The sequence below is a fragment of the Leptosomus discolor genome, chromosome 8 (assembly GCF_034619465.1).
Source record: "Leptosomus discolor isolate bLepDis1 chromosome 8, bLepDis1.hap2, whole genome shotgun sequence".
NCBI classification, from domain to species: domain Eukaryota; kingdom Metazoa; phylum Chordata; class Aves; order Leptosomiformes; family Leptosomidae; genus Leptosomus; species Leptosomus discolor.
In genome coordinates, this window is record NC_141398.1 from 30,880,216 (window position 1) to 30,907,544 (window position 27,329).

At 42.0% G+C, this 27,329-nt stretch overlaps 1 protein-coding gene across 1 annotated transcript; it reads left to right on the forward strand.

Moving 5' to 3' along the window:
* Nucleotides 1-116: 116 nt before the first annotated feature.
* Nucleotides 117-26,752, forward strand: LY86 (lymphocyte antigen 86). Its single transcript, XM_009959054.2, has 5 exons — nt 117-336; nt 14,306-14,392; nt 15,858-15,986; nt 23,011-23,063; nt 26,009-26,752. Exons 1-5 carry the CDS (start codon nt 216-218, stop codon nt 26,102-26,104), a joined length of 486 nt encoding a protein of 161 aa, XP_009957356.1. The 5' UTR covers nt 117-215; the 3' UTR covers nt 26,105-26,752.
* The last annotated feature ends 577 nt before the right edge of the window (nt 26,753-27,329 follow it).

Genomic DNA, 27,329 nt, shown 5'->3' on the forward strand with positions numbered 1-27,329 from the left:
GCAGAAGTCTAAGCACACGGAAATAGCACACTCCAATTCTGATTAGCCTCTTGTTTATACCACGTTGTGGTAAGCTAAGGCTGCATTGGCTCACTTAACCCTTCTGCAGGCGTGAATGTAGTAACTCCTGTCTCCCTTGCAGAAAGGAAGGAACGCCTCCCTCCACAGAGGGCTTGCAAGAGACAGAAGTAATCCTGCAAGCTACCACCACCACCATGAAGACATCAAATGTTCTTGTTCTCATCTTAGTCCTGCTTTACATCAATGCCAGCACAGAATGGCCTATACACACAGTCTGCAAAGAGGACAACTTGGAAATACATTACAAAAGCTGTGGTGAGACTTTTAAAATTTCCATTTTCCTTTTAGCTGGGCAACAAAGTTGTTCTTATGCAGTGAGAGAGTCTTATAAACCAGGGAATGAATGGAAGGGTTACACTCCCAAGCCAGCACCGGGTTTCTCAGCTAAAATATTTTTAGTCTTTCAAATATAGCTGGTTTGGTTGACACACGCACACACACACAAATCTAACTGTATTTAGATAGAAGAAAATAGAAGAAATAATGTACCCTAATTCAGAATAATAAACAGCTGTCAAAAAGCCACTGTAGCATGAGAGATGACTAGGATTTTTATCCTGAAATTAGGTTAAAAGAAAAAAAAAAAAAAAAAAAAAAGAGGAAGATCCTAGATCTTTATCTTTTTTACCTGTGGAACGACAGAGACTCTTCAATGCACTGATCTGCTGTTTTCCTAATGTGCAGCAAGGCTATGGTGATGTGCTTTCTGTCCTCCCACTTGGAGTGACAAGGGACCCAGCATGACAGTGGGAAGGATTCATGTCCTCCACCATTGCCACTGTGCTTAGCAAGACTTCAGCGGCAGCACTTAACAGAGGCATTTCCCAGGGACCATAGGGTTTTGTTTGTTCTTTAAATCTGTCGAGAAAAGGAGCAAGCTGCACTGGAATGACTGAAAATTAATTCACTGAATGGTGCCTGCTTTCCACCTCTTGCTTTGCTGGCCTTGTGCCTCTCCTATTGTGCTTATCTGCTTTACAACTGGGACAAAGGGAATTAGATTCACAGACGCCTCATTCATTTTCTGCACGTGATGTGAAAAGCGATTCATGGCAAATGAGCACCCTAGAGTTTGTTTTTCCAATTCATCCTGATACAAAGGGTTTCCCAGGGGGCTTTTTCTCCCCTGTAGCTTTCATGCAGTTTTGCACACCCATTAAAATAAAGGCAGTGAGGGACAAGAGAAGTAAATAAATATTTGTAATACTGTTCTTTACTGGCCTGCTCCCAGAAGACTAAAGTCAGGCTCCACATATTATAAATGGGTATACTATATTATGAAATTATTTAATTAGATATTGAATACAATCTTTGGTATTACCTTTATTTTAGTAAGAATTCATTGTATAAGTTAATTCTGTTCCTCAACAGGTCTCAGGTAGCATGAGATGCCTTGACAGAGAGGCACAGCCTATAGTTTGAGTCAATTCAAATGATGATGAAATCTCCTAGGCACATGTCAGTCAAGTATTGCTTCTTTTATGCACGCCAAGGGCCTAGCTAACAAAATGCATTTGTTTAGAGCTTGTATGTCACTTATTTTGGTTTGCCACACACAGAAAGGTAAGAGGTACATTCATTCAGGAGGAATTCACAGCTTCAGAAGCACAAGCCAGAGATCACACAGGTCAGGTCCCAATACTGAAGGTGGTTTTCTGTTCTCCTGGACACAACTATAGGAGATGAGAAGATTACACACATGTAGAAACAATGCAAGAATTAAATCAGATTCGTTGTTTGAAGCCCACTTCCTTGCTTCCTCACAGCTCTGGCAGATTCAGTTGTGGCAACACTCACAACTGCTGTCACAATGTTCTGCCCTGCCTTTTTCCAGAGGCTACCACACCTCTAGCATCAGACCAGGGTGCACCATCTGCATCTCTGCTGACCCAGCTCATAGTCTGGTAACTTGCATAAAGTAGAATAATATAAGGTGTTTTGGGCTGAGCCCAAAAAAATCTATGGGTGGGGAGTATAAATCCAAATACACTAGTCTACGTTCCCTTCAGAGAAGGCACTGCTACTGCTCTTACTGAGCTCATTGGCAAGCTCACAAAAGTGCCAAAGGTGCCGATCACCCTTTCAGGGGAGGGGAAGCTTTGTCCCCACTTTGTTTCACTGTAGAACACAATTAGATGGGTAGAACATAGCTTCATTCTTTATCTGTGTCCTGTCAATTGTTCTTACCCAGGAGGAAACAGACGTGCTAGTGCCTAGGTTTGACAAAACCCTTTCGCAACAATCCTTCTCATGACAACCTTGTAATGTCAGCAAGCACAGAGTCAATGCTAGGCAACTGCCCATACTCTTTAGCTGTTTCAGGGGAAGACTGCCCCACGTGTCCCTCCAGTCTGAGAAATCCCCATGGTATTTCCTGCTCCACTGAAGGTGCCAGAGGATGACACATTTTTGTGATACAACGGCTGCAGTGAGGTATCTGGTATGAAATCTTGGGTAAAGTATTTCCTGTTGGCTTCAAAAGGGTCAGGATTTCATCCCTGTTGCTGTTACTATAAACTCTAGAATGTTATCAGTGAATCAGGGTTGAATTAAGTAAAAATTAAGGAAGCTGAGAGAATTTTAGCCAAGTACTTCACAACTTCACTTCTGGAGCTGAATGCCCTCTATCAACAGATTAATAGAGTTCAGTCTGAGCATTTAAAGAGTAGTTAAGTGTTCATTTTTACTTTGCAGTTCATCAGATCTTCCCCTATAATGCAGTAAAAAACTGACTAAAGCCAAGAATATGAGCTAATATAACTGTGATGAGTGTAGCAGAGAAGCTTAGGTGGATAACTGAAGACACAGAAAGAATAGCAGTGGCCTGTATCCAGGAGCAAGTCCCCATTCCATTGCAAGCACTTGCTCTAGCTGTATCCTGCCCCTATAATGCATAATATATAGGCATGCATCAAGCCCTCAGCCTCAGTCCATGTTCTGTATGCTATAGAAAGGATCCCCATTCACACCCAGCCACATCAGACTAAACGTTCAATAACCAGGACCTCCAGGCATGTATCAAAAGAAAGTGCTAGACAAGACCTTAGCGATCAATATAATGCACTTGTAAAGAAAAAAGTCATCTAAAAAAATCAGACCAAAAAAAAAAAGTCTCAGCAGCAAGTCCATGGCGAGAAACTTAGGCTGAGATATGGGTGGTCTAAAAGTGAAGTAAATAGACAGTATGCTGCCTCCTCTAGATAACCACAGGAGATAAAACAGCTAGACAGTCTATAAATAGCAAGACATTTCCTATCAGTGCCTATCTTCCTCCCAGGAACAAGTGACAACAACGAAGGAAGATCTCGATGACCACAAATCACTTCAGAAACCTAGGCAGGGATCCCGAGATAAAAGCAGCACAGGTTAACATCTCCAACTGAGAAAAAGAGAATCGTAATTGGCAAGTCTATGTAGAGACATGAAAAGAATCCGCTACACAAATGGCTGATTCCTAGCCCTTTTAATTTCACAGTGATTTTTACGATAATAACTTTTATCTTTCGAGACATGTTTTAAAAGGTGATTGTCTGGGAAGGGAAAGGCAGGAAGGCAACAGTAGCAAAGTGCCCTGAGCAGATTCCACTGTTATTTGAGTGTCAGGCATCTGAAAGCGCAAAGTGCAATCCAGTCAGCGACTAAAAAATACAACTCCTCAACACAGCTACCAGCACCTGCTTCTAGACTATTCATGTAAGTTTAATTGTCTTAATCAGCCAGGAAAACATTATCACAATGCAGTGTTCAAATAGGGCCCTCTTCATAGGGTAAATAAAGCAGGTGATTGCTGCTGCAGACACATGAAAAATTTTTCCAGCTATTCTTACTGCTCTTTCTTGAAATGTTAGTTGAGCCTATGTCAACAAACCAGTATTTCAGAATGTCTGCTTTCATTTCAACCAGCAAACCCAGCCCAGTGTGCTCAGTGATTAAAGCTCTACATTCAGATTAGGACCTGGGACATTTCAGAGCTCCCTGAAACCATAGATTTCTTGACAGTGCAGAAAAGGTTCTTATGGTCTGGAGAGCATCAGCCATTAAGGACTTTGTTTTCTGTGCATGGGAGTAAATAACAGGGAATTTCAGGGAGATCTTCAGGAGAGTCAAAATAGTAGTATTTGGAGACAACATCTTGAGAAATATTCCCTTGGCTTTATAAAGCACTGTTCAGATCACATGGGATTTTTTACTATCACAAACAAACACATTTCCCAATAAATCTCTGGCTTTAATTGCTTTTTCTCTTTGTGTTTTTTTTTTTTTTTTTTCCATCTGAAGAAAGGTTAATAGCCATTAGCTGAAGTTTCAGTAGAAGCAGCAAGCAATCAGTATTCATTTCAACCTCCAGAACCCAAGTATGAAACTCACTGCACCCTTCTTTACAAGCTTTATAGCTATGTATCTACATATTTAAATTAAAAAAAAAAATTATTTAGGGATAGGGGTAACCATTTGCTTTAATTAATGTCTTCTGCCAGTCAAAGAAGCAGGGCCCTCTGGTCATCTACAGAATTATTTTTATGTGCCAGTGTCACTTCCTAAACAGAGCAAAGTCAGACTGAACTTACATCCACTGAGCTCCATGGCTCATAGCTCTGTCACACTTCAGGCAGGGTCATTTCTATAAAGCTTTTTCCTGCGCTACATTAGTACAGTAGGAGAGAGCAGCACTGCCCACTTCAGTATGAGTTTGCACTGGATTGCATTTACAGACAGAGAAACTCTCATTTGTACAGCTTTTCTTTAAACTTGTGAGCTCGGATTTGGATCTCTTAAAATGGCCCCTTGAAGTCATCAGGGTTATTCTGGTGTAGAACCTATTCTGTTCAGATTGCACAGTATAGACACTCTCCTGTTAAACTCTGCTTTGAGGGAACGTTTCAGTGCCTAAAAGTGGAGACTGATAGACTGGCTAGATTACAATTTTCTGATTATTTCTGTCCATGATGAATAGTTTTTGTCTTACTAGGCTCCCTTTCGCACACTCAGCCAGTCATATCCTTTTCTCCTACATACTGAGAGATCAAATATACTAACTAGCTTAAAATCTTCATTTTCCTTTTTTAAAAATAGACCTGTAACACCCATCCCTGCTCAATCAGCAATACCAACTTGTAAACAATCCTGCTAAATTATCATCACTGCAGCACTAATTTTACAGAACATCACTTTCCCTTTTTTATGTAACCAATGTTACTAATTCTTTTTTCCTCTCCGGCCACACACCTACATCCTTTAGTTAAAGGATGTAAGGAATCCAATAGCTTCAGTTGGCAAAGAAGAGTCTGCCAAAAATTCTCACCTTGTGCATCTTCAGGGCAAATGTTCTTCTAGACACTTGGTAAGAGAAGGTTTTTCCATTATTCTTTGGGTTTTTTGGCAGACCAATTGAGCCAGATGCTTCTCTTCGACTTATTTATTTCCCTCAAGCAATCTCCAGCAATGACTTCTGCTTCTAAATTATTTAAAGTCACAAAACACCAACTCCCCTCTGATCTCTCATTGCATAGATCACTAATGGGCAAAAAATCAACAAACTTAAAAATTATTTCAAGTGAAATTCTCATTTGTTGTGTCCAAGCCATCTTAGTGTCATAGCCTTGCTGCTGTACTCATGTGGTATAGCTTACTTATTCCAGAAGGAAGGCCAGATGTTGACATGCATATTTCTGGCACCAGATCCTAACAAACTGAAGCTACTGTCAGAATCAAGGTAGCATAAATATGAGTGCAACTGTAAATCTTCTTTCAAAATTTTGGTCCCCTCTATGAATTAAAACTACCTCATCTATTTAATTCTCCACTTTGTTAGAGAGGATTAAAACTTTACTTTCCTATGTAACCTCTTAAGGTGGTTCTGATTTCATTTTGCCTCTTCTTTCAGAGAAGGGAGAGTATATAGTAAGTTTTAAAATGTGAATGGTAAGGAGGAGCAGGAGACAATTTCATACCTCCAAGGTACTCCGGCAAAAAATTAAGTTCATCATCTAGACTTTGAACCATTTAGCAAAAGCAATATTAATGCTTTCACTGAGACTAGTAATGGAGAGAATTAACCTCAGCTGAACTTTTCCAACCACACTTTAAATTTTCCCATCTAATTTATTTCTCAGATGTTTCCTCACAGTGTCCATTTCTTCACCAAATCAACGAAGGTCCTGCATCATGGACTGCAAGAGTTGTTTATGCGTTACAGCCCCTCCTGCTTATCTCCAGCTGCTAAATCTAAACTAGCAGACACATTTTCCACCTATTGACTTTTGCCATGTCTTCAGTTGTTGTAGCCACTGAGTCACTAATGTATTGCAAGCAGGAGGGGTAACAGCCTGCAAGGCAAGCCACAGGAAAATGTATTCTCCCCTTTGGAAACAAATAGGAGAGACATACCTGGAAAACTTTGCATTACAGTCAAGAAGTACTGTGGGTAAGGCAGAACTGTCATTTGCTGCTGCATGCTGAATTTGAGTCTTTACAGAGGAGTGGTCCGATACGCTGAACAGGTGTCTCACAGCTGTATTAACAGTTTGATGAAAATTTGAGTTTAGCTCCTATATTACATAAAGTAGAAATTATCAAAAGGCACAGTCACTGCATAAAGTCAGGAGCAAGAACAAACCACAGTTTCTCGTAAGTGCTCCAGTGTAAACCTTTCTGTGTAAGCATATGAAACATTGCTAGGCTTTCTTGACATTGCCACATCATGTCATCTAGAGCTGTCATCAAGGCCTCAGAACAGCTCTAGACCCTACTATTCTTACAGTTTAAGAAAACAGAGGCAGGAAATGAGGTTCTCACAGCGATTTAGCATCCACCAGAAAAGATATCCAGAATAATCTAAGAAAATTTAACACAGCTTAGGAAAAAAAAGACTTCAGCATTATTGTGTGTTAATGTCACTGCACCAACTTCAAGGAGGCTTATGACAACCTAAAACCATGGAGGAACAGTGGCCATCAGGGACAAGATGTCCAAATACCCTGTACAGAACTACCATGTACCAAATCCAAAACCTTTGATCTGTCCCAGATACTGCTTTTAGACTCAGGAGAGCTTCCAGCTGCCAAAAGCTAGGATCTTGAAAGCTGCTACTAATTAATTCAATGCACCAGTTTCCTCTTCACCTGAAGATGGATGGCTCCTGTCAAATGATCCAGTGGTGATCAAGCAGGCAGGAACCCAGCTAGCTTCCTCAGCAGAGGGAGCATGCCATTCCAATTATAGCTTACTGCCAAACTCCTGTTCTGGTTTTCAACCCATCCTGGGAAAATAGGAATATTTAGCCCATTTACATGCTGCTGATTACTGTTCTGTATAATCAGCTGTAAAGCCTGCTATCCCAGAGCATGGCATGTGTCTAACAGCAGGGCAGTTTCTAGTAATGTTTGCTTCTATTTCTGGTACAAGTCTGCAAGTCTGTTGTGAATCCCCAGTCATACTGGCAATCACTGATGTCCAGAGATCTGTCTCAAGTACAGCAGTATAAAGTATGATAAAAAAACCCACATGGAGAGAGAAGAGAAAGATCAGATTAGGAATACAGGCAGTTACTGTATGCATCTCACTCATGCAGTGCATGGTGTTTTCTCACCAACAGAACAGAAAAACAAAGACTTTCTTTCTCTAATACAATCCCTACTGGGCCCAAATTAATGCAGTATTTTCTTGTTACACTGCTGTAGATGAAGCCTGCCCTGCCTCTCCCCTTTCTCTGTCAAGCTAACTGGGACAAATCAGGATTATCAAATACAAATACAGATCTGTCCGTGCTGTCCCTCAAAGATGGCATATTTCAGTTTTATCTTCTCAGACTTAGACAAAACTTTGTCATACCACACAAAACAGAGAAACCTCCCTTTCCAAATACAACCACTGGCAAAAGGAAGGAAAGTCTCCGTGAACCTTCAGACAGTGTGCCTCCCCTCGAGCCCTGGCAAACAGCTCTAATAAGCCTGCTGTCAAGAAAGGTGGTTTAGGGAGGAAAAGGCAGGGATACCTAGATCAAGTCTTTGGCGAGGCTGCTTTATGCATGCTGGTGACAACCCTATCCCCAAATTCAGCCCTCCAGCAAGCCCCTCACACCTTCTGTCTTTACAGGGGCTTGCCTCCAGCTCATCACACCACACAGCTCCTTGCCCAGGCCACCAGCAGCTCTGTGGCCATCAGTGGTGGCTGGGCAAGCTCAGCTTGGTATCAGGCAAATCTCTTCCTCTCTTCTCCACCTGCCACACTTCAAGCCCTTTGCTCACAGGCTGAATCCTGCATCCCATATCTGTTCCTCACGTGCCAAATGCTGCTACTATTGCAGTCAGTGCTCCAGTGCCCCAGCAACATATTTGGAGAAGCTGCCAGCCTTCTGAGTCACTGTTTCTGAATATTTGCAAATTTAGACATCCGTTATACTCAAGGAGTTTTATTTGAAGTAGCAAGAGACAAAGTCTTCATCCTTTATTTAGAGTAATTTTGTAAGACACTGGAATCACCTTGCTGCAAAACTAGGGCCACAAACACCAGGCAGTAGGGCCAGTGCCTTAACTTAACCAAGCAGTGTGCAATTGCTCTTTGCATTACCAGTGTTCAGTGTTCTTGAGAGACTGGAAATGTTTTAAATATTGCACAAACATTTATTTGTTTTTAAAGCTGTATTTTAAGTTTCTCTTGCTAGTGTTCTTGGGTTTTTTAGATTATATTGAGATCAAATCTTCAGGCTTCCCTCTATAGTTGTGTTAGTTTTATCAGAAAGGAAGCAATTACTCAGTCCATTAGACATCTCCAAGAGTTTCAGGTTTAAGCAGGCCTCAGAGACCACGAGTTGAAAGGGCTGTTTGCAAAGGGGAATTCCCACAGTCCCAGGGACATTTCTCAATTTCACAATTCCCCAGGACATTAAGGATACGTGAACTGTAATCTTCCCTATTCCTTCACCTCCATGTTGCCTAAGCAAACCAGAAAGGTACAGGAGATAAAACATACCATGACTTCTGCAAAGCGGGCCAGAGTGCCAGTCTGAACTAGGCAAGAGCCCAGAGCTGGTCATGTCTGAGGTGAGCATCTTGGGATGAAGCATCCTCGTGATAAACTAGACACAGCCAACATGAGTTTCTGCTCAATTTATTCTGCTCCCCTCTGAACAGAGAGTCACTGCTCCTCCCAGCCATGTCTGGACATAGCAGTGGCACGCAGTGAAGGCAGGCCCAAAGGGAAGTTCATTAAATGAAGGTGCTCAGGGAAATCTAGATGCATAACTGGAGAGCTGCTAATTCACCTGATACTTCTTCCTCAGTACCTTATAAGTAGATTCCAGTGCCAAATATAATCTTGAACATTCAGGTTAATTTATTTAAATAAGCATTAAAGGGAAAATGTTGAGTGAATACATAAAGTCTGAGATCCCAAACAGTTCCTCATTCTTTCCCTCTCCTTTCATCACCTTGAATGTTGTAAGGACTAATGATTTAATTTTATTAAGAGCTTTGAAGGTGAGGAGTGTTTGGTAATTACTAAATGTTTCTTCCTTGTGCTAATTTCCAGCTCCTCTAGCACCAGTCTGTCCTTGTATGACCCTAGCCAGGTGCATCTATGTCTTTCCATTCAATTCTGTGGCTTATCAGCTCCTAAAAGTGTTATTTTGAAGCACCCAAAACTTACCTATTTGGAGATCTTCTCACCACTGCAAGACTTACAGATGTGGACTCTTACAAGCAAAGCTTGCCTGCTTGCTGCTTCTATTCACTCATGCCACTGATTTTGATTCTCATATGGAAACAGTGTGATTTTAGAGCAGATTCAGATGAGAGCAAAGCCAGTAAAGGATAGTTAACAAGATGGGGGGGAGGGAGAGAGAATAATAAGAGACAGAGTCTGTTGTACACCAGCCCAGCAAAATTGCTATAACAGGTGCTTCCCATCTGTCCATGCAGTTTCTGTAATGCCCAGTTAGTCATCTAGCAGCTCAGCCTCTGATGGACATAGCCATAGTGAGTTAGCACATGATCATTCCTAGCTGTCTGCTTCATGTTCCTGCTGGAGATCACCTCCCAGAGCACAGGAGGCTGCAGGGTGTAAAGGCAGCCCCAGCTCACAGCCCTGTAGCTTGGTGCACACTCATGTTCAGCAGTAGCATGAGCTGGTAGCCCGCAACTGCAGTAACTGAGGCATGAAATTATGTTCCCATCTGTTGTCCCTGTTACAGGGTTAATCTCCGTCAAAGGTACAAGGCTTGCAGCCAGGAGCGTCACACAGATACACCACTTTACATACATCTGAGCTAGCTTACCTACGAACCTTCTACCAAGAACAAGAGCGAGGGGAAAAAAAAAAAAATAGGAAGAAGAGTTCAGGAACTCATCTGAGCTTCTATGCTGTACTATGCACATCTGCTCAGTCTTCTAGAAAAAACAGCCAAATTTGTCACCATGAGCACCTTGCAATAGTAAGCAAGGCTGAAATCTTGCACTATGGTGCTATTACAGGTCATATGCAAGGAAAACCACATACCAAGCCAGTATAGCAATAAAACTCCATTAGCGTACTTGGGTAAAGGCGAAATGGGAGGTGGGATGCATGAGGTCAGCTGTCACTACATCATGTGAGGGGTGATCAGCGGCAAGCTGCCAGGTATGTCCCAAATTTACCTCTCAAAGCAGGACTGTACTACAGAAGCCAGTCTTCAGTAAGAGATGTACATTCAGTGCTAGATACAGCTGAGAGCTCATCATTAGCCACAGCACCAAGTTCAAATAACTTGGGGTCTAAGAGATCTCTCAGTGCACTGATTGTTTACAAAGGCCAAAGACTTGCCTCTTTCTCAGTGCAGCTACCTGAAAGATTTAGAACTGTCTAGACGCAAACTTCGGTCAAAAGCCTGCTCCCAGGCACCTTTGTGCTAGCTGCGAGAAGTACTTGGGCTGTTCTTTCCTATGGTGGATAGGAAAGATACACAGAGACACAAAAAAAGGGCCCTTTCCCCCCACAATAAGCAGATTTTTACTGATAAACCTCAACATGTTTGCAAAACTTCCTGCAACATTTTAAATGTTGGTGATATATCAAAACTGATCTGGAAAAGCAAAAACTCTGCAACCAGTTGAAGAGTTTCTAGCTTTAATTATGGAACACAGAGCAGATTGAAGGGAGTGGGTGGAGGGAAGTCTGGGAACATACAGTACTGTGCACTATGAAATATTGCAGGGAAGTGGAAAGCTGAAGGGCAGCCCCACGTATTTAAGAGATTTAACGGTAAATGTTATTGCTCTACACATGTGAAAGACATAACATGTATTTTTTTCAGTCTAACCAGCTCACTTCAGATTGAGGCAAACAAGGAAGAGTAAGTATTAAACCTCCATAAGAGACACAATGACTCACAGTTGTGCATCTGAAATGAAAGAAAAATGGTAATTGCCTCGAATTGCCTTTGCCACACTATGGCACACTACCTTAGTTCGTAGTGCACAGTTGAATTTACAGACATCCTCACTCATCAGATTCTTAAAAGCCACTATTTTATTTCATTTCCTTTTAGCAGCAACCTTTCTGCCTACATGTTTTGGAACCCAGACTCCCTGGCACCATAGCTTTAGCAACACAGCCATCATTTCAACTGATTTCAGCAGGAGACCCCACATACACCACAACATCTAAGATGCTGGACTGCAAAATCATAGCCTGAATTTCCACAGGGAGATGGTGAGAAAATTAATTGGGGTTTCTTTTCCCAGTGGAAAAGTTTGCATTTCTCAGCAATGGACTAACACCAAAAAACCCAAATGCTCTAAACCGCAATTTTTGCTGGAATTTCTTGTGTGAGTGCTTCCATGTTTTCTTCCTGTCTGGGGACCAGACAACACTTCTCTGGATACACCAGAGTCCTATGTTGTACCAGTAGTGGTGCAGTAGAAGACAACCATGGCTACAATGCACCATGAAATATATCATCTGGCAAGAGTGCTCAACCCATAGGAAAGAACAAACAAACTCAAAACCAAACACAACCCCACACCAAAAAAAAAAAAAAAAAAAAAAAAAAAGACATGAGATATCCAAACTAAAAGAACCCTGAGGGCAGGTTCGTTATAAGAAGCCTATGCTTTCCATCGAAGCTTGGTTTCATGAACATCACCTTTCCATCCAAACAGTTATTGATGAGAAATTTTGAACTAAAAAATCAGCTTCTAGCCTTAATACCATGGTTTAATTTGTTGACTAAAGCACAGTCTAGTCTCTCTGAAAAGAGAAGAGCATTGTATAGGTTGCAGTGCCATTTTTGACCATATCTTGCTCTGGAAATTACAGGGCTGACAATCTTAGTCATATGACAACAGCACTGTTTGTCGGCATCAATTCCCAAGTTGCTCTGAATCTCAGCGGCTGCTTCCTGAGCCTTATTATCACACCACGTGAAAAACAGAAATGAGAGGCATTCTTGCAGAAGTCCAGAGCAAAGCGGAAACCAAGGCCTGAGAGGTGGTAGAGACCAGAGGGGAAGCAGACATAACGGTCCTGGAGAAAAGAGAAGTTTGACATGCTTTCCGCCTGGAGCAGGAAACTGCTCTCCTACCTGATTGCAACAGCTTCTGAGGCTGCAATAACAAAGCGAGAACTGACAGAAATATGGGAAGAGAAGAAATACAGCCCTCTGACTCTGTGTCATGCTTGAGCTGATAAACAACTCCAGGAACTAACTTTTTGTCTCGATCAGAGACTGCTTTAGTGGTGTGGAGGATAAAATCCAGCCCAGGGACATAAAGCTGTGGGAAATACCAGTGTCATTTATCTCCCCTCTTTAACAGATCTTTTAATTTACCAGAACTTAGAACTCAGGAGCTCCTTTTGGACCACACTGACAATCCATGTACTTGCAGAGCCTGGCTTAGTTAGAGCCCCCAGCTCCTCCCAGCACTTCATTCATTTCATGCTCCCCTCTATGCAATCAGTCTTTGGTCACCCAGGCTTGCTCCCTGCTAGCTGTTACAGCTATGAGGCACTGCTGCAAAAATAGAGTCAGACTATGGAGATGCTAGCTCAGCCTCACAGAGTACACTTGTGACTCAAGTTTCACCACAGCAAAGGAGAATTCTCCCAACCTGTTATTTTCAATTCAGCAAGAAGGTTACCTCAAGCAACAATAACTTAGAAACATAATTCAATTCCTAAGTCTATATTTGTCACCACCAGCTCTATGTAAACCAGGGAGCCTACAGCTGCTTCTGCACATGCCACAGTCACTTCTCTGATTTCCACAGAGAAGGAAGTTAGATGCACAGGCTGGCTGGAAAGCCACTATGAGGGACAAACCTATGACTAAAGCAAGCCTTGAGGCTCAAGATGATATGTTTCCAAACTGGCCAAATCTTCCACCTCCAGCCACGGCTCTGGAAAACACTTCCATGTGCTGTTGGTTGTGGCAGCTGAGCTGTCAGTTGTTGCTGCCGGCTGTCACCAGAGCGTGGCATGTTGGCAAGACTTCAGGCACAGCGTGGAGTCTCATGGAGGCTAGCAAGGAAGAAGGTGGAAGCAGGGAAAAAGCGATTAAGTTTGTACAAGACTTTGGGGCTTGATGCAGAGAAAGGAACTGCAGGAACTGGCAAGAACCACGTTCATGTCAGTCATCAACTGTAGGGCTCCCTTTGACCCCAGCTCTGCTAATGTCTCCCAGAGAGGGAGAAGTGTAGAGTATTTCCTGGGTTAGAAATATCACACAATAGTGGACTCGGCATGAAATACTGCAAGATCTCAGTTACACAATTTTATTTCCATTTTTGGACTTTTCATCCCACTTCAGGATTCAGTTTCCTAATCAGCCTTACCAAGCCATCTTGTGATATAAATGAGTTAAAAAACACCATCGTAACCAATGGCTCATCAGTGCTGAGGAGGGAATGGTAATGCACAAATCCTGGGAAGAGCAGCTGTGCTACAACTTCACTGTTGAATGAGTATTGACAGCTGTGGGGAACTTGCTTTCCCTGAACTTGGCTCATTTTCCGACACAGTAGGTTTTAGCCACATATAGGCTATCATCTAAATGCGCTTCAGATTGAAGTGGCAGGAAGAACAGAAGTAGCTATTAAACACAGGGTATGGGAGCTTTGAGCACATCTTGGAGAATTTAAGGAATATGTAAACTGCTTTTTATAACACTTTTATATTTTATTGTTTTCTTCTATACAGTCGGTATATCATTAAAAATAAAAATAGTTAACCACTGCTTTCTGTCTCCAAACAGATCCCCAGCAAGATTTTGCTTTCAGCATTGACCATTGCTCTGATATCACAACCCACACCTTTAACATCAGAGCTGCAATGGTCCTAAGTAAGTGAAGTGCTATTTTCTTATTCTTTGAACAGGTAATTAATGTGTGAGTGCTGCTATTAAGAAGTAAGCAAGGGTGACAACCTCCTATGAAATATGAATGGGCTTCACTTCTGAGAAATTTCAAAACCTGTGCAGGGCTACAAAAATATCAGTTCTGTTATCAGCCCAGCTTCAGACTACCTATGTCTCTTAAGTGGGTCATATCACCCCTCAGCCCCTATTCCTCTCTACATGCTTCATTTGTACATATGGATAGCCAAGGTGGGGGCTGCTCTAGAGCTTGTTTTCACAACAAAGTCTCCTGGGGAGAGCCTTGTTGAATGAGACAGCTAGAGCACCAACACTCTTTTGTCAGCACCAGCAGCGCTCGCCAAATTGCCAAGGCTGACCCTTGCAGGCAGGAAACCAAAGGGACTCCCACAAAGCAAGGTGGGGGCACCTCTCTGCCCACCCTGGGCATGCAGAGAAGCATGCTGGGAGAGTGCTGAGGAAGTGCTGACCTGAGGCAACAGTCATGCCATCAGCTCACCACCTGTGCTAGCTGAAATTATACTCTTCAGCACTTGACTGATCAGCAAGAAAAGGTCAAAAGCAGAACTGCATTTGAGCTCGTGGGCTGGGTGCACAAGTTAATATTAGTCATAGCTTGCTTTGTGATTCTTGCACAGCAAAGCCATCTTCTTGCAACTTTGTTGGCCCCAAGCTCACTTAGAACCTCTACTACCTGAGCATAAATATGAGACCAATGCTGAATGCTCCTGGTGCTGAAAATAAGTTTGTGTGCCAAGTGTCTTTTAGCACTTGGGAATGCTTCTTTGCACGCAAAAGGTCTCCCTCCTTTTGCCTGGCGAGCATCAGTTTTCAGGTGGCTGCAAAGTTTATACAGGCCTGTAAAATCGCATTACAGGCATTTGTAATACCTTTCCAACAACTCAGAGTACAGGACCTCCCTCTAAATCCAGTAGTCTCACTGACTGTATCTATGTTCACAAGCCAGGCACAAGCAGGCAACCTCCCAGCACTGCCAAGCTGCTATGCTGGTCCCTGGCACATGTTTGGCTTGAGCCAGCTACCATTTTCCCAAGCAGCTGGTACAGGCCACAGGCTGTTTCCATACACCCATCAGATGTGGTCCCTGTACTAGGGACAGTAGGAAAGAAAGTTTAGATGTATGGACACAAAAAATTACTATGCCAGCTGGCCTCAGAGTCAAAGAATGTCATAGGCATAGTTTATTTAATAATAAAGATATATGCTATTATATCCCCTGTTTATACCTTAAGCAATTTAGAGGCCTGTTCCTGAAGCATGGATTTCTATATATCAGGAGTTCTCAGTGAAGAGAAAACATTCAGTGGCTCGAACAGCAGCGGGGAAAAAAAACTGAATCTTTTTAAAAACAAAGTAATAAAACTGTTTACCCTTGCACTTTCTCTGAGCTCTCCTTCTGCTTTGTGTATAGGACACAGCATCAAGGAACTGTACGTCAAGCTTGACCTGATCATAAATGGGAAGACTGTCTTAACCTACTCAGATACGCTTTGTGAGCCGGGTCATTCTAAACTTGTTTTCTGTGGAAAGAAAAAAGGAGGTAATTTAGGTAGCACTAAGTGTTTGATGGCTACTGAATGCTCCAAGCACGATGCACACGCTGTGCTGTTAAACACACCAATACGTCATAATGTTCTATTTACTTCAATAGCATGTTAACGAATGACAGAAACACAGTAGGACAAAGACATTTTAATTTCAGAGCCTGCTTTTTGCCCTAACCTGTTCGCTTGCTTTTCTTTTAATCACAGAATATTGCACACGCATGAGATTTCAAGTCCATAAAAAAAAAAAACTGTGCTAATGTGACCCCATCCAACAGCAGAAAGGTTCATAAGCCCTATTTATAGCCACATGATTGCCATGTGAGCAAGAAATATGACAAAAAAATAAAGGCCAGTTCTGTAAAAGAAATTGCTGAGCAAACAAACAAGCCATTCTGAACATGTTCTTCACTATTGAGCAAGTAACACTTCCTGTCCTCAAAGGCAGTTCTTAACGCACTTTAAGAGGAATTATGCTTGGGTACAGAAATTTGGACCAAGATACTATTTGATACCATCTATGATTTGCATCTTGTTTCTGCTCAACACGTGCCTGTGTGGCAGTCAGATTATTTCAGTTCATGACAGCCAAACTGCCAACTGGTGAGGACTTGCACTAGTTGGTTTACAGTGGCGTTAGCTGCCCCTAGAAAGCAGGCATCTTTGATCCCAGGTAAGCCTGGGCACCTCAGAGTCCCTCCTGCCACAACCCAAGGCAGGTAGTGTAAAGCTAGCCATGGTATGTCCAGAAGAGATACAGTTGCATTTCTGGACTGCAATATCCATGTATCTTAAATGGTAATTTTGAAATCCCTCCTACATCATGAACATCTCTTTAGGCTGATTTTAAAATAAACAGGTGGAGCTGCAGGGAAGTTTGAGTTGTTAGAGCACCAGTTAGTTTCAACAGCTCTGCTTTCCTTCCATTCGCTTGCATCTCCAACCTGACAACACTGCAATGATTCATGTGCAAGGGCTATGAGTTTAAAGACCATGCACAGCACTACTGCTAAGATAGCCCCTGGAAAATTACCAAGACATTTCACACAGCATAGAAATAATCACAAAGAATCATAGAGAAATGCTACATGAGCAACCAATTATGTAAATCCTGTGAGCCAGATAGACAAAAAAAATTAATTGCGGTTTCTTCAATTGTGTATTGAATTACAAGGGGAAAAAAAATATCCACCCACAGATCTATTGAAAAACTACCTTATCCTGATGAATTACTAAACATCCTTTAGAGAATACATTAAGGAGAAATAGAGTAAGTCCTGAGCTGAGCACAAACTTCTATTCACACGTTCAGCCAAAGTCAAAATCTCCTGGGGTTTCCAAGTCCCTTAATCTTAAACAGACAGGTGATTGTTTCTACTAATTGAAGTACATTATGATATACACCATAGTTGATTGTTTAAATAATACTATATATCTTCATTTAGGAGCATCTTTAAGTTAGTGCAAGGACCTCTGCCACACACTTTTTAATACACATCCTCTTGTTCAGTAGCTGCTTTTATTTAGTAATTAAATCACAGTAGGAAAGAAGTGAACTTTCTCAGACTAAGGTTCAAACCAAAAATGTCGCATTTCTTAATTAGCTGACATTTGGTTCTAACCCATGTTTTAGGACACAAAATTGAGCTGAAGACCAATTTGAGGCAATTCAGCACAGCCACAATTCACCATATTAGCACAGCTGTAAATCTGACCCAATATCTATGCAGAAAGGACAACATTTTGAATGGCTAACTATGCAGCCTAGTAAAGGTTCAGAAGAACAGATAGCCCTTTCAACTGAAGCTTTTCATGCAGTCCTCCTTTTTCCCTGTTGTACAGGCAACATTTCCAATATCTGGCCAGACCTGACCTGAGTTCAGATATAGTTCCACACAGAATTTGTTTGCCTTCCCTGAGGAGGCCAAAATTTGCCTCTTCCTCCTTCTCCCAAAATGAGACAGAATATAGTTCTGCAATAGGTTTTGTTGGTCCACTTACTGATGTGGACAAGTGTAGCAGAAGTTACAAGGAAAAAAAAAAGGCTTATAAGAGCTGGATGTGGCTAAGTCTTGGGTGTTTGGAGTTGATTTATTTTTCTTTACTCTCCCATAATGCTAAAGTTTTTCCATGACTGGAAATACTTTAGGAGACTCGATATAGCTGGAGGTTTCATGCTCATCATAATCATGTAGTATTTACTATTTATGTTAAGCAAAGGTCACATCTGGCACTACTCACTGGGACTCCTAAATGGGACTCCAAGATCTTTTTCTTTGAGCTATATGCCTGTTGTGAAGTTGTTAGTGTAAAAGTTGCAAGGAAATGGACCATTGTCCATTTAAGAACAATAACAACAAAACTGCTAAATTCTTTGTGGCACAACATGAACTCAGCTCTTCCTCTTTTTTAGTAGAAAGTGCTAGTTATTCCCCATTTCCTCCAAAGAACACAGTTACATAAAGTTTAACAGATTTCCTAATGCAATCACTAAAATCAGAGAAAAAAACCTACCAGGGTAATATTTAGCAATGTGCCAACCACAACTTGCAGGCTTAATATAAAGCTTTCTGATAAAAGTTAGTTGCAGCCTCTGCAAGTCTGCAAGATTTCTTTCAGACCCAATTGATGAAGGCACCGTCAGAGCACTTGCATGATTCCTTGTGCACACTCCCAAACCATAGAACCCCCATTGCTGCAGACCTCCATTCTTTACATTATTGCCTCTTTCAGTAGGTGTTACAGTGAGCAAATTTCTAAAATAGTATTTGCAAATAAATGTAGAGAACATAACATGAATTACAGAACTGGGTATCACATTGATATTTTAGGTACATGTTTCTGAGAAAGCAGCTACACCACAAAGCTAGTTCTTTGGGCTTACACACAATGCCATCTTGCTTAGCCCCTTCATCTCACTTTTTTCTCCCTGGTAAAGAGAGTGGATGTTTCTCACCAGCTATGTATTTATATATGTTTTTCTCACTTAACTATACATCTATAGCTGGTAGTTATTCAGATCATTCCTGCATCCCTAAAAGTCACAGAAGTTGTGTGTCAACTGCATGGGTGCAAGATCGTGTCCTAAAAGAACTCCAAAATGGAGCATTTAAGCTCTAAAAAGATTTTAAACATAGAAAAAGGAAGAGGTGGGTGCAGATGTACAGGGCCTTTATATAGTACAAGAGTGTGAGAATGTAAAAAGATTTTCAGTGCAAGGAAGATTTGAGAAAGAGGAGTCAGAATTTCATTATAGGTGTTCTGTCAGGAATGAGAAGCATCTCCACGATAAATGATAAGTAGTAACTTGAAGCAATCATCAGGAGGTTCTTACACATTTGAAAGCTCTGCTTCAGACTGGAAGCTACTAGAGGCCTGCTCACTAGAAAAGAACTACTTTTGGCAGGAACAACAATGAAAAGCTGTTAGAACAAATACAGTAATATGACCTTGAATCAGTGGTACATTAGAAAGTGTTTTCCAGGATGCTCTACAGAAATCACCTTCAATTAAGTCTTTAAGAAAGAGGGCTGAAAATGGAAGGTGGACTGAAAGCACACCACTGATGACAGCATGCTTGACAGATACCACAGCTTAGGTAGGTTGGGGACATAGGGAAATTTTTAATTGAAAAAAATCCACTCGTGATTTATGCTGGTCCAAATGTTGGCACTTTTTTGCAACTACATCTGGACTTGCTCTAAAAAGACCACAGAATTCTTTCAGTGAGCTAGGTTTAGTGTTCGTGAGATACACTTACTGCAGCAGATGTGTTCATCCTCTTTCAACAGAGGAATATTAAAATGTATGAATATATAGAGAAAAATGTATATGAAGGATGCTGTGATAAGCTATAGTCCTTAAAGTCCTGGAGGATGTTTACACTTCTGGAGTTATAGCAGAAATCCTCATGCGAGAGAAACATTGAATGGGCTTTGAAAAGCCTGATCCAGCCAGCATAGGCACTGAGGAGATTGCCATGGTCCAAAGTGAATATGAACACTAAAATTCAGCAAATCTGTGGACCCATATTATTTCCTGGCAGCTCTCAACCAGCTGAAAATGAAAGCTGCCCTTGCTCTCCTATCAGGATGTACTTTGAAAGCGGCATAGTCCTTTTTTCCTCTCCTCACCACTGAAGTGAGGAAGGTCACAAGTTTTCTAGAGGCCTGGTTACAGAACCACAGAATAGTTGAGGTTGGAAAAGACCTCTTAAGGTCATTTTGTCCAACTCCCACCTACTAAAGCAGGGCCACCTAAGTTGCCCAGGACCACATCCAGAAGGCATTTTTGAATATATCAAAGGATGGAGGCTCCACGACCTCTGCCAGTGCTTAGCCATCCTCACAGTAAAGAGTCTTTCCTGATGTCAAACCTCCTGTGGTTCAGTTCGTGCCCACCACATCTTGTCCTGTCACTGGGCACCACTGGAAAGAGCCTGCCTCCATCTCCTTTACATTCTTTCTTCAGCTATTTGTACGTGTTTATGTACTCTCCCCTAATCTTTCTGTTCTCTAGGCTGAACAGTCCCAGCTCCCTCATACTCTCCTCACTGGAAAGATTTTTCAGTCCTTTAATCATATCAGTGGCCCTTCACTGGACTGTCTCCTGTAGCTCCGACTCCTGAATAGGAAGAGCTAAACAAGGGCAACACTGAAGCATATGCAGTATGAAGTAAATGAAGATCTCAAACTGGACACACAGCACCTAGCTCCACAGTTGGAGGTTCCCTAAAAGATAGTACAACCCACGAGAGTAACTCCATTGATTACCAAGCACAAGCATAGCTACCACATCTCAGGGCAATCATGGAAAACTTCTCAGAGGGCTGAGGCAGAGCTGTAAGATTGCATGCATCTACTTCTGACATAATCATTACTTTGTCACAACAAAGAGGGGAGGGAAATAGCAGCTCCTACCTACACTGAAGGAGAGATTAACATTGCCATCATTTCAGAAACAAATTTATGGCCTAATGATTCCTACTTCATTTTAAAATACAGGCTTTGCAGAGCTTGAATGCTGCATCTCTATGTTTAGATTCTGGATGGCTTTCTGACAGCCTAGGTGAGACCCTAACAAGCCACAGGATCCAAGAGGAGCATCCATGTCCCTGTGGAGGGCAACTTGGGGAAAGAGCAATTGTTCATAGCCCAGTTTCCATTCTCCTCTGCATCCATCCAAGATTTGCTAGGCTCAGAGCTGACTAAAGGAGTCACAGTCAAACAAAAATCAAACAAAAGGACACAAACCATGAGCCACACCATTACATGGTCCACACCACCCTGAGGCAGCAACTCACAGCATGACTTGGCACACATCAACACACATACAGCTCAAGTCCCAGTGGAGTCACTCATCACTCAAGTCATGCAGTCTGCAGTGCCTTTAACTCCCATTTAGGCTCCATTAAAGTTGTGAACTGAGAAGTAGGCTGTACTGTATTTTTAAAATTCTTGAGTCACTGCTTTCTGCAGCAGAGATGTGTCAGACTCCAGGGTTCTTGCTTCATGCACAGAAACAAGCAGCAATGGTGACTGTTCTTTGAAAAGGAAAGACTTGGTGTTCAGGTCTTTCCCTGGTCCCAAGTAGCCAGGTATGTAGAGGGGAATGAGTACAGGATGAGTGCTGCAGCATAGTCAAGCAGTTTGAGAGCCACAAGCCAAAAACATACTTATTCTAGTCTCTGTTTTGCCAATATGTTTTTCAGAGCAACCCTAAGAAGTTCTGCATCTTCTCCACCTCCCAGGATCACAGGGCATTACATTTAACAAACTCCTCATTAATGCAAAGGTGTAGAACATTGGTGATGTCTCAAGTTTCTTGAATTATTTTCCTAGTTTCTCTCACAGTTATAATTCTTTCATATAAGTTTATTACAAGGCATTGACTAATATTTCATAGCATGCATGAAGAAGACCTCCTGTGGAGTCTTTTCCAAGTCAGATACCTACTGCACAGTGGGATGGACCATACGACATAAACATGTTACAAACCTTTCATCCAATTTTCCACGAGAAAGTTTAAGCCACCACAGTGGGAGTGCACTAAAACAACTCTCCAGAAGTGACAAGCATCAAGATGCCAGCACACGCTCATATAAATATGATGAAACACTTACTCCTCTATCACTGTCAAAGTAAAGACTATTTCATGACACCTACAAAAGAGAATCCTTAAACAGTTCTTAGACTTTTCCATGACTTGTGGAGGGCAAGTTGTGCAAGAAATTCTGAAATACTGAAACATCTACAAATTTTATTTTCAGTCAAGTCTGCACAGTTTGGCCCACTAAGCTACGAAAAAGTAGGAGGAACTGCAGAACAGCTTGCTAATTCTGTCCATTAATGCCAAAGTTGCCCTTTCTTCAACAGCACAGGGCAAACATGTCTTGCAATTAGGGAGATGAGGACTGAAAGGTGGAACTCCTGGGCTCTATTCCAGTTACCAACACAACTTGTGATGGCTTTAGTACATCATGTAACTTCTTGGTGAACGCTCCCTCAACAGTAAGATAGACATGTTCTTATTACTTTAAGGCCATGTTCAGCAAGCAGTCAGAAGTCCACACCTACAGAAACACTCAGCTCAGATTGTTTTTTCTTGATGTTACCAAAACAGTATAGTTCAACTATTGCAGCTGCAAGTCTTTCATAGATCATGCTAGAAGACTTGTATCTGGCAATCCCTCTCCCCTTTCATTTCCCCATTTGCAGGATGCGTGCTGACATAGGAACACCCACCTGGTTGTGCAAAGCCATGCCCCCCCTCCTCCACTCAGAGAGGGGCTGCAGGTCCTCCTTGAGTCCAGGCTCTGCCCCACTTCGCCCGTAAGGCCGTACACATCCTGGCTTTTTGCTCTGGAGGTCTGTTGCAAGACTGTATAGAGCACTTTGCAGTTCCATAATACTTGTCACTGGAGCACTTTGAAGTGCTGTTACAAAAAAGTGTTTACAATCAACTGCTCGTTTCCTTCATGTGCTGCATGTCTAACCACCCACCACCATTTTTACTTTTCAGAACACCTCTACTATGAGGGACCAGTCACACTGGGAATCAAAGAAATCCCACAGGTAAGTTGGTCACAGTGGTGCTCCCAAGCAGAAGGGCTTTCTGGATGAGGTATGGTCAGAGGACTGCCAGCAATCAGATCAGTATATTCCAAGCTCCCCTAGCTGGCACACCAGATCTGATAATGTTTACATGACTAATCCTTTTTGTTAGAGAGACACTGTTATCCAGAGATGGACAGGTTTTCTTAGGATAGCAGACCCCCTCTTACCAGCACTAAATCATGCAGCTATATAGTTCTTTAGTAGGCTCCCCCTCTATTACTCTTAAAATAGCAACAAAAGACACAGCTCGAAGGGACTACTGAGACCAAGGCTGCGATTCAGCTCACTTGTTAGAAGGTTGAACAATTTTGAGCAGCTTGTTCATCCTCACTGGCTGTAAATGCAATTTAGATAACTATTGCGATTGTATGTGTTCCACTGTACATAGACACAGAGGTCTTCTAGGTCACAACTGAAAGTACAAGTTACCAGGCCAAGAATGCTTTCTCTGGACTTATGGAGCCTTAAAATAAGAAAACAATTTCTTAGAAAGACCAGAAAGCAGACAGTACCCTAGGCACTGCTCTAAATTTCTTGATCATCCATTACAGATGCTCTTTACAAGCAGTCTTCTCCACTCTCAGATAAGTCTCCCTTCTAGAAGGTCAACCAAATCACATGACAAAGCAAGATAGGTTTCAAACGCTGAATGCACCACAGCATCTCTTAACTGGGCACAACATGAAGCTATATTTGACCAGTAAATTACACAGGATTTTTAGCCACATACATAAAGAGACTGGATTGATGGGGAGAAGGCAAGATCTGTATCATCAAGGCATCTAGTTGAGAATGTGGTGAAGAAAGCACTGCAAAAGCACACAGTTCAGGTGGTCAGTCAAACACTCCTTAGATTTACTCACACAGAAGCACAGCATGAGCTCTCAGTTCTTCAGCAGCAGAGGTAAAACCTGTGTCAGAGCCTCAAAGATTAGGTCTGGGGCCTGCTCAGCACTGGATTGGTCCAGATGCAGAAAAAAGTGAGAAAACAGGACCAGAACAGAAATAAAGAACAAGGGCATGAGTCCCAGAAAGCCAGGCTTACCAAGACCTGTGGAGGCAGTAACAAGGATATCTGGCTTCTGGGAGGATCAAGCCTTTAAAGCAGCTACCATCTCATACATCTCGGTCTTCTCTTGGTGATAGCAGCAACCACAACTTTCATTTTCCAGGCCTTTCACACAGGGAGCTGCGCCCCCTTATGCATGCTGTTATCCCACCCTTACCATCCTGCTTCCCTAAAGGCTACACCTACAGATACTGTGTTGGGCAATGCCTTTTGATGTCTCACACTGGAATGCCCAAGCTTGTATCAGCCAGCATCTTGCTCCAGGAGCAGATTTACTAACACACTGAGGATGCTTACGTAGTAAAGGCTCTAGACAAACTGAGGAATAGGTCTTTAGCTCAAGAGGAAGCCCTAGAAACATCCACACAGGCCAGTAAACCCCAATTCTGGGCAAGTTAGCTTAATTTGGAGCCAGAAATTCTAAGATTGTTCACAGTTCTCTTAATAACAATTTTTACCCATGAGCAAAAAATTGTTCTGGAGAAGGAAAAAAAAATCTAATCACTAACAAGCAGTGGAAATAAGTTGTTATAAGCTCCCTTCCATGAATGAAACTATGAGCTTTTGGAGAATTAACACACTTGTGAGAAAGGGAACAGGAAGCCTTTTTTGTTAATTAATCAGTCAGGCAAATTACACCATCCTTCCATGCCAGCAATAAGGAGTTATTCCATGCAGCAATTGTCTTCTGCTCATTACAAAGAACAGCCTCATCTGAGCAGCCCAAAGGACATTAGCACAGTCTGCACAGCCATTACAACAAGGCTGTATTCTCATGAACATGTTGCCATTGGGCCTCTCTCTAAAGTTGGTTGTTACACTTAAACTGAACCTCTCTGTGAGGACGCAGGCCAGTTAGTGCTTTAAAAATACCATGGTAAAAAGCAAATGGCAAGAAACCTGACTCATTCTAGCTATGCCTCCTTCTACTCCACAACCAGAAGAGTTCTGAGCAGGGCAAGATCTTTCTATGGTTCAAAGCCAGAAGGTCACTGCTGCCAAGCTCGCCTACCCCAGGTTTTGCTCCCCTCCACACTCCAGAAAAAAAAAAAAAAAAAAACACAGAAAGAAATACTGGAGTGCCAGCAATCTCAAGTGAATGAAATCTAGTTCACCTCTTTCTCCAAATCTGTTAAGTTAGCCTTGTCACCTCCCTTGCCCAGTGCTTCTCCTACTCCAGATGTCTGAAGAGAACAGTTTTGACCAATAAAAAAAAGCCATGGCTCCTTTAATGTTGAGGGTTTTTGCACTGCAATGATACAAGTTCTCACCAAAGCCTGAATTATTAGTAGTTTCAACTATGCAATTTGAAATTAAACTACCTCTGTTTTATTATATAGGAAATCGTCACAGGTTGAGTCACCTACACACACACATCCCCCAAGGTGCTCTCTTGTAAAAATTCATGTCTATAACAGTGTATACACTGAACAAGAAGATCCAAGGAAGAGAAGTGCCAGACAACTGAGCACCTCTTCCCCTTCCAGTTGCTAAACAGCACAGGCCATAGTTGTACTTGCTCATAAGAAACATGAGATGTTACACAGATTTGGAAGGTGCTTTTTTTTTTTTCCACATCAAAACATTTTGTTCCCCTTGTGCTGTTTTAATTTTGAACTTGTGCTGTCAGCACTGATATCCCTGATGAGAGTACTTTGGCAGAAAATATGGTCAAGTCCTTTACCAGCTCTGAAATATTTGAATGGAAAAGGTTTCGGAGGAACTTGATGGGAAAAGTGTTATTCTGTTTCTAGGAAGAGGAATCCCTCATAGAAACAAAAGCATTATATGCTACTGATGGGCTAATCTCTTGCTTTGTGTTTGTCTCATACAGGGAGATTACACTGTTTCAGCAAAACTGACTAATGAAGACCACGTGACCATTGCTTGTGCTGATTTTACCGTGAAAAATTATTTAGAATATGATTAGCAACAAAGCAATTTTGTGAAAGCTACAGACTACCAAAGCTATTCAAGCCAAGCGAGCTGCTTGCATGCTACAATGATTCTGAAGGAAATAATCCCCACGTGGTGGTTCTGATGCTATTCCTCGTTATAATTCACTATTTTCAAGAAGTCACTAGATCCTCTAGTGGTAATTTTATCTCTAAATGCACACTTAGTCCACTTTTTTCTTCTTATACATACAGCTGCAAGCAGAGAACATCTGATAACAACATTCTCATCTTAGGATGAAAATAGCATTAGGCAGAACAGGCAAGAGCCTAAACTTTTTTTGCAGTAAGTTAGAGGTACCCATTTCTAACACGAACTAAGGACCACTTTCATATGTATCACATATTATGCAGTTACAGCACTCAACATTTTCAGTCTTCCCCGAAGCCTGTCTGGACCCTCCACTAAGTATAGATTTTGTTATAACCACAGAACAAAAACCAAATAGGATGAACATGCCTTTTTTCCAGTGACCCATGTCCTGTCACTGGATTCATATCACTTGAGTCTTCTGGAGTCTACCTGGAATTTTTATTTCTTTAATATCTTTTAAGTGATATATGAATCTCTGTACCTAAGCTGCATGCTCTTCTTGCTTCTCAATAAAATCATAATGAAAGAATATTTTTTTTTCTCCTTTTTCCCCTCATGATTCTAGGATCTATCCAATGCTTAAAGGGGGCGGGGGGGAGGGGGGGAGGGGAGGGCGAAGGAAGGGAAAAAGGATTGAGGGAAACCAGTTAAATGAGTACTTTTTTTTAATATGAAATATCAGTCATTTTGACACATTTTGTGTTATGTTTGCAGAGGACAAACTGTTCCTTGCTGTGGGCATGAAGCCCTAGGAGAAGCAAACACAAACTACAGTCCCAGGTGCAGCACATCCCCAAACCCTCTCTTCCAGGAGCCTTTGCAGCTGGCATAGCTGATGGGTAGGAAGATAACCAAGCTTAGAGCAGCACATGGGATTAGGATCTTGGTTTGGAGACCATGGAGATCTGTTTGGAAGAAGTGTAGGGGGAAGACCAGGAGTAGGGTTAGGTTCTGATTTGGAATGGTATGGACAGGAATCAAAGGCACAGGAGGGTCCTGGAGCTGAGCACAGGCTTATGAAGTCTAGTAGCAAGCACTAGGCTGCATGCCTCATCGTGGACATATACAACATGTACAGCTAGGGCAGCTGCGGCTCACAGCTGGCC

Bases quoted from the DNA above. Each gene is read 5' to 3' on its own strand.
- LY86 (XM_009959054.2), top strand. From the start codon at position 216: ATGAAGACATCAAATGTTCTTGTTCTCATCTTAGTCCTGCTTTACATC. The intron at 15,987-23,010 runs GTAATTTAGGTA...TTTACTTTTCAG, and splicing joins CTGTGGAAAGAAAAAAGGAG to AACACCTCTACTATGAGGGA. The intron at 23,064-26,008 runs GTAAGTTGGTCA...TGTCTCATACAG, and splicing joins GAATCAAAGAAATCCCACAG to GGAGATTACACTGTTTCAGC.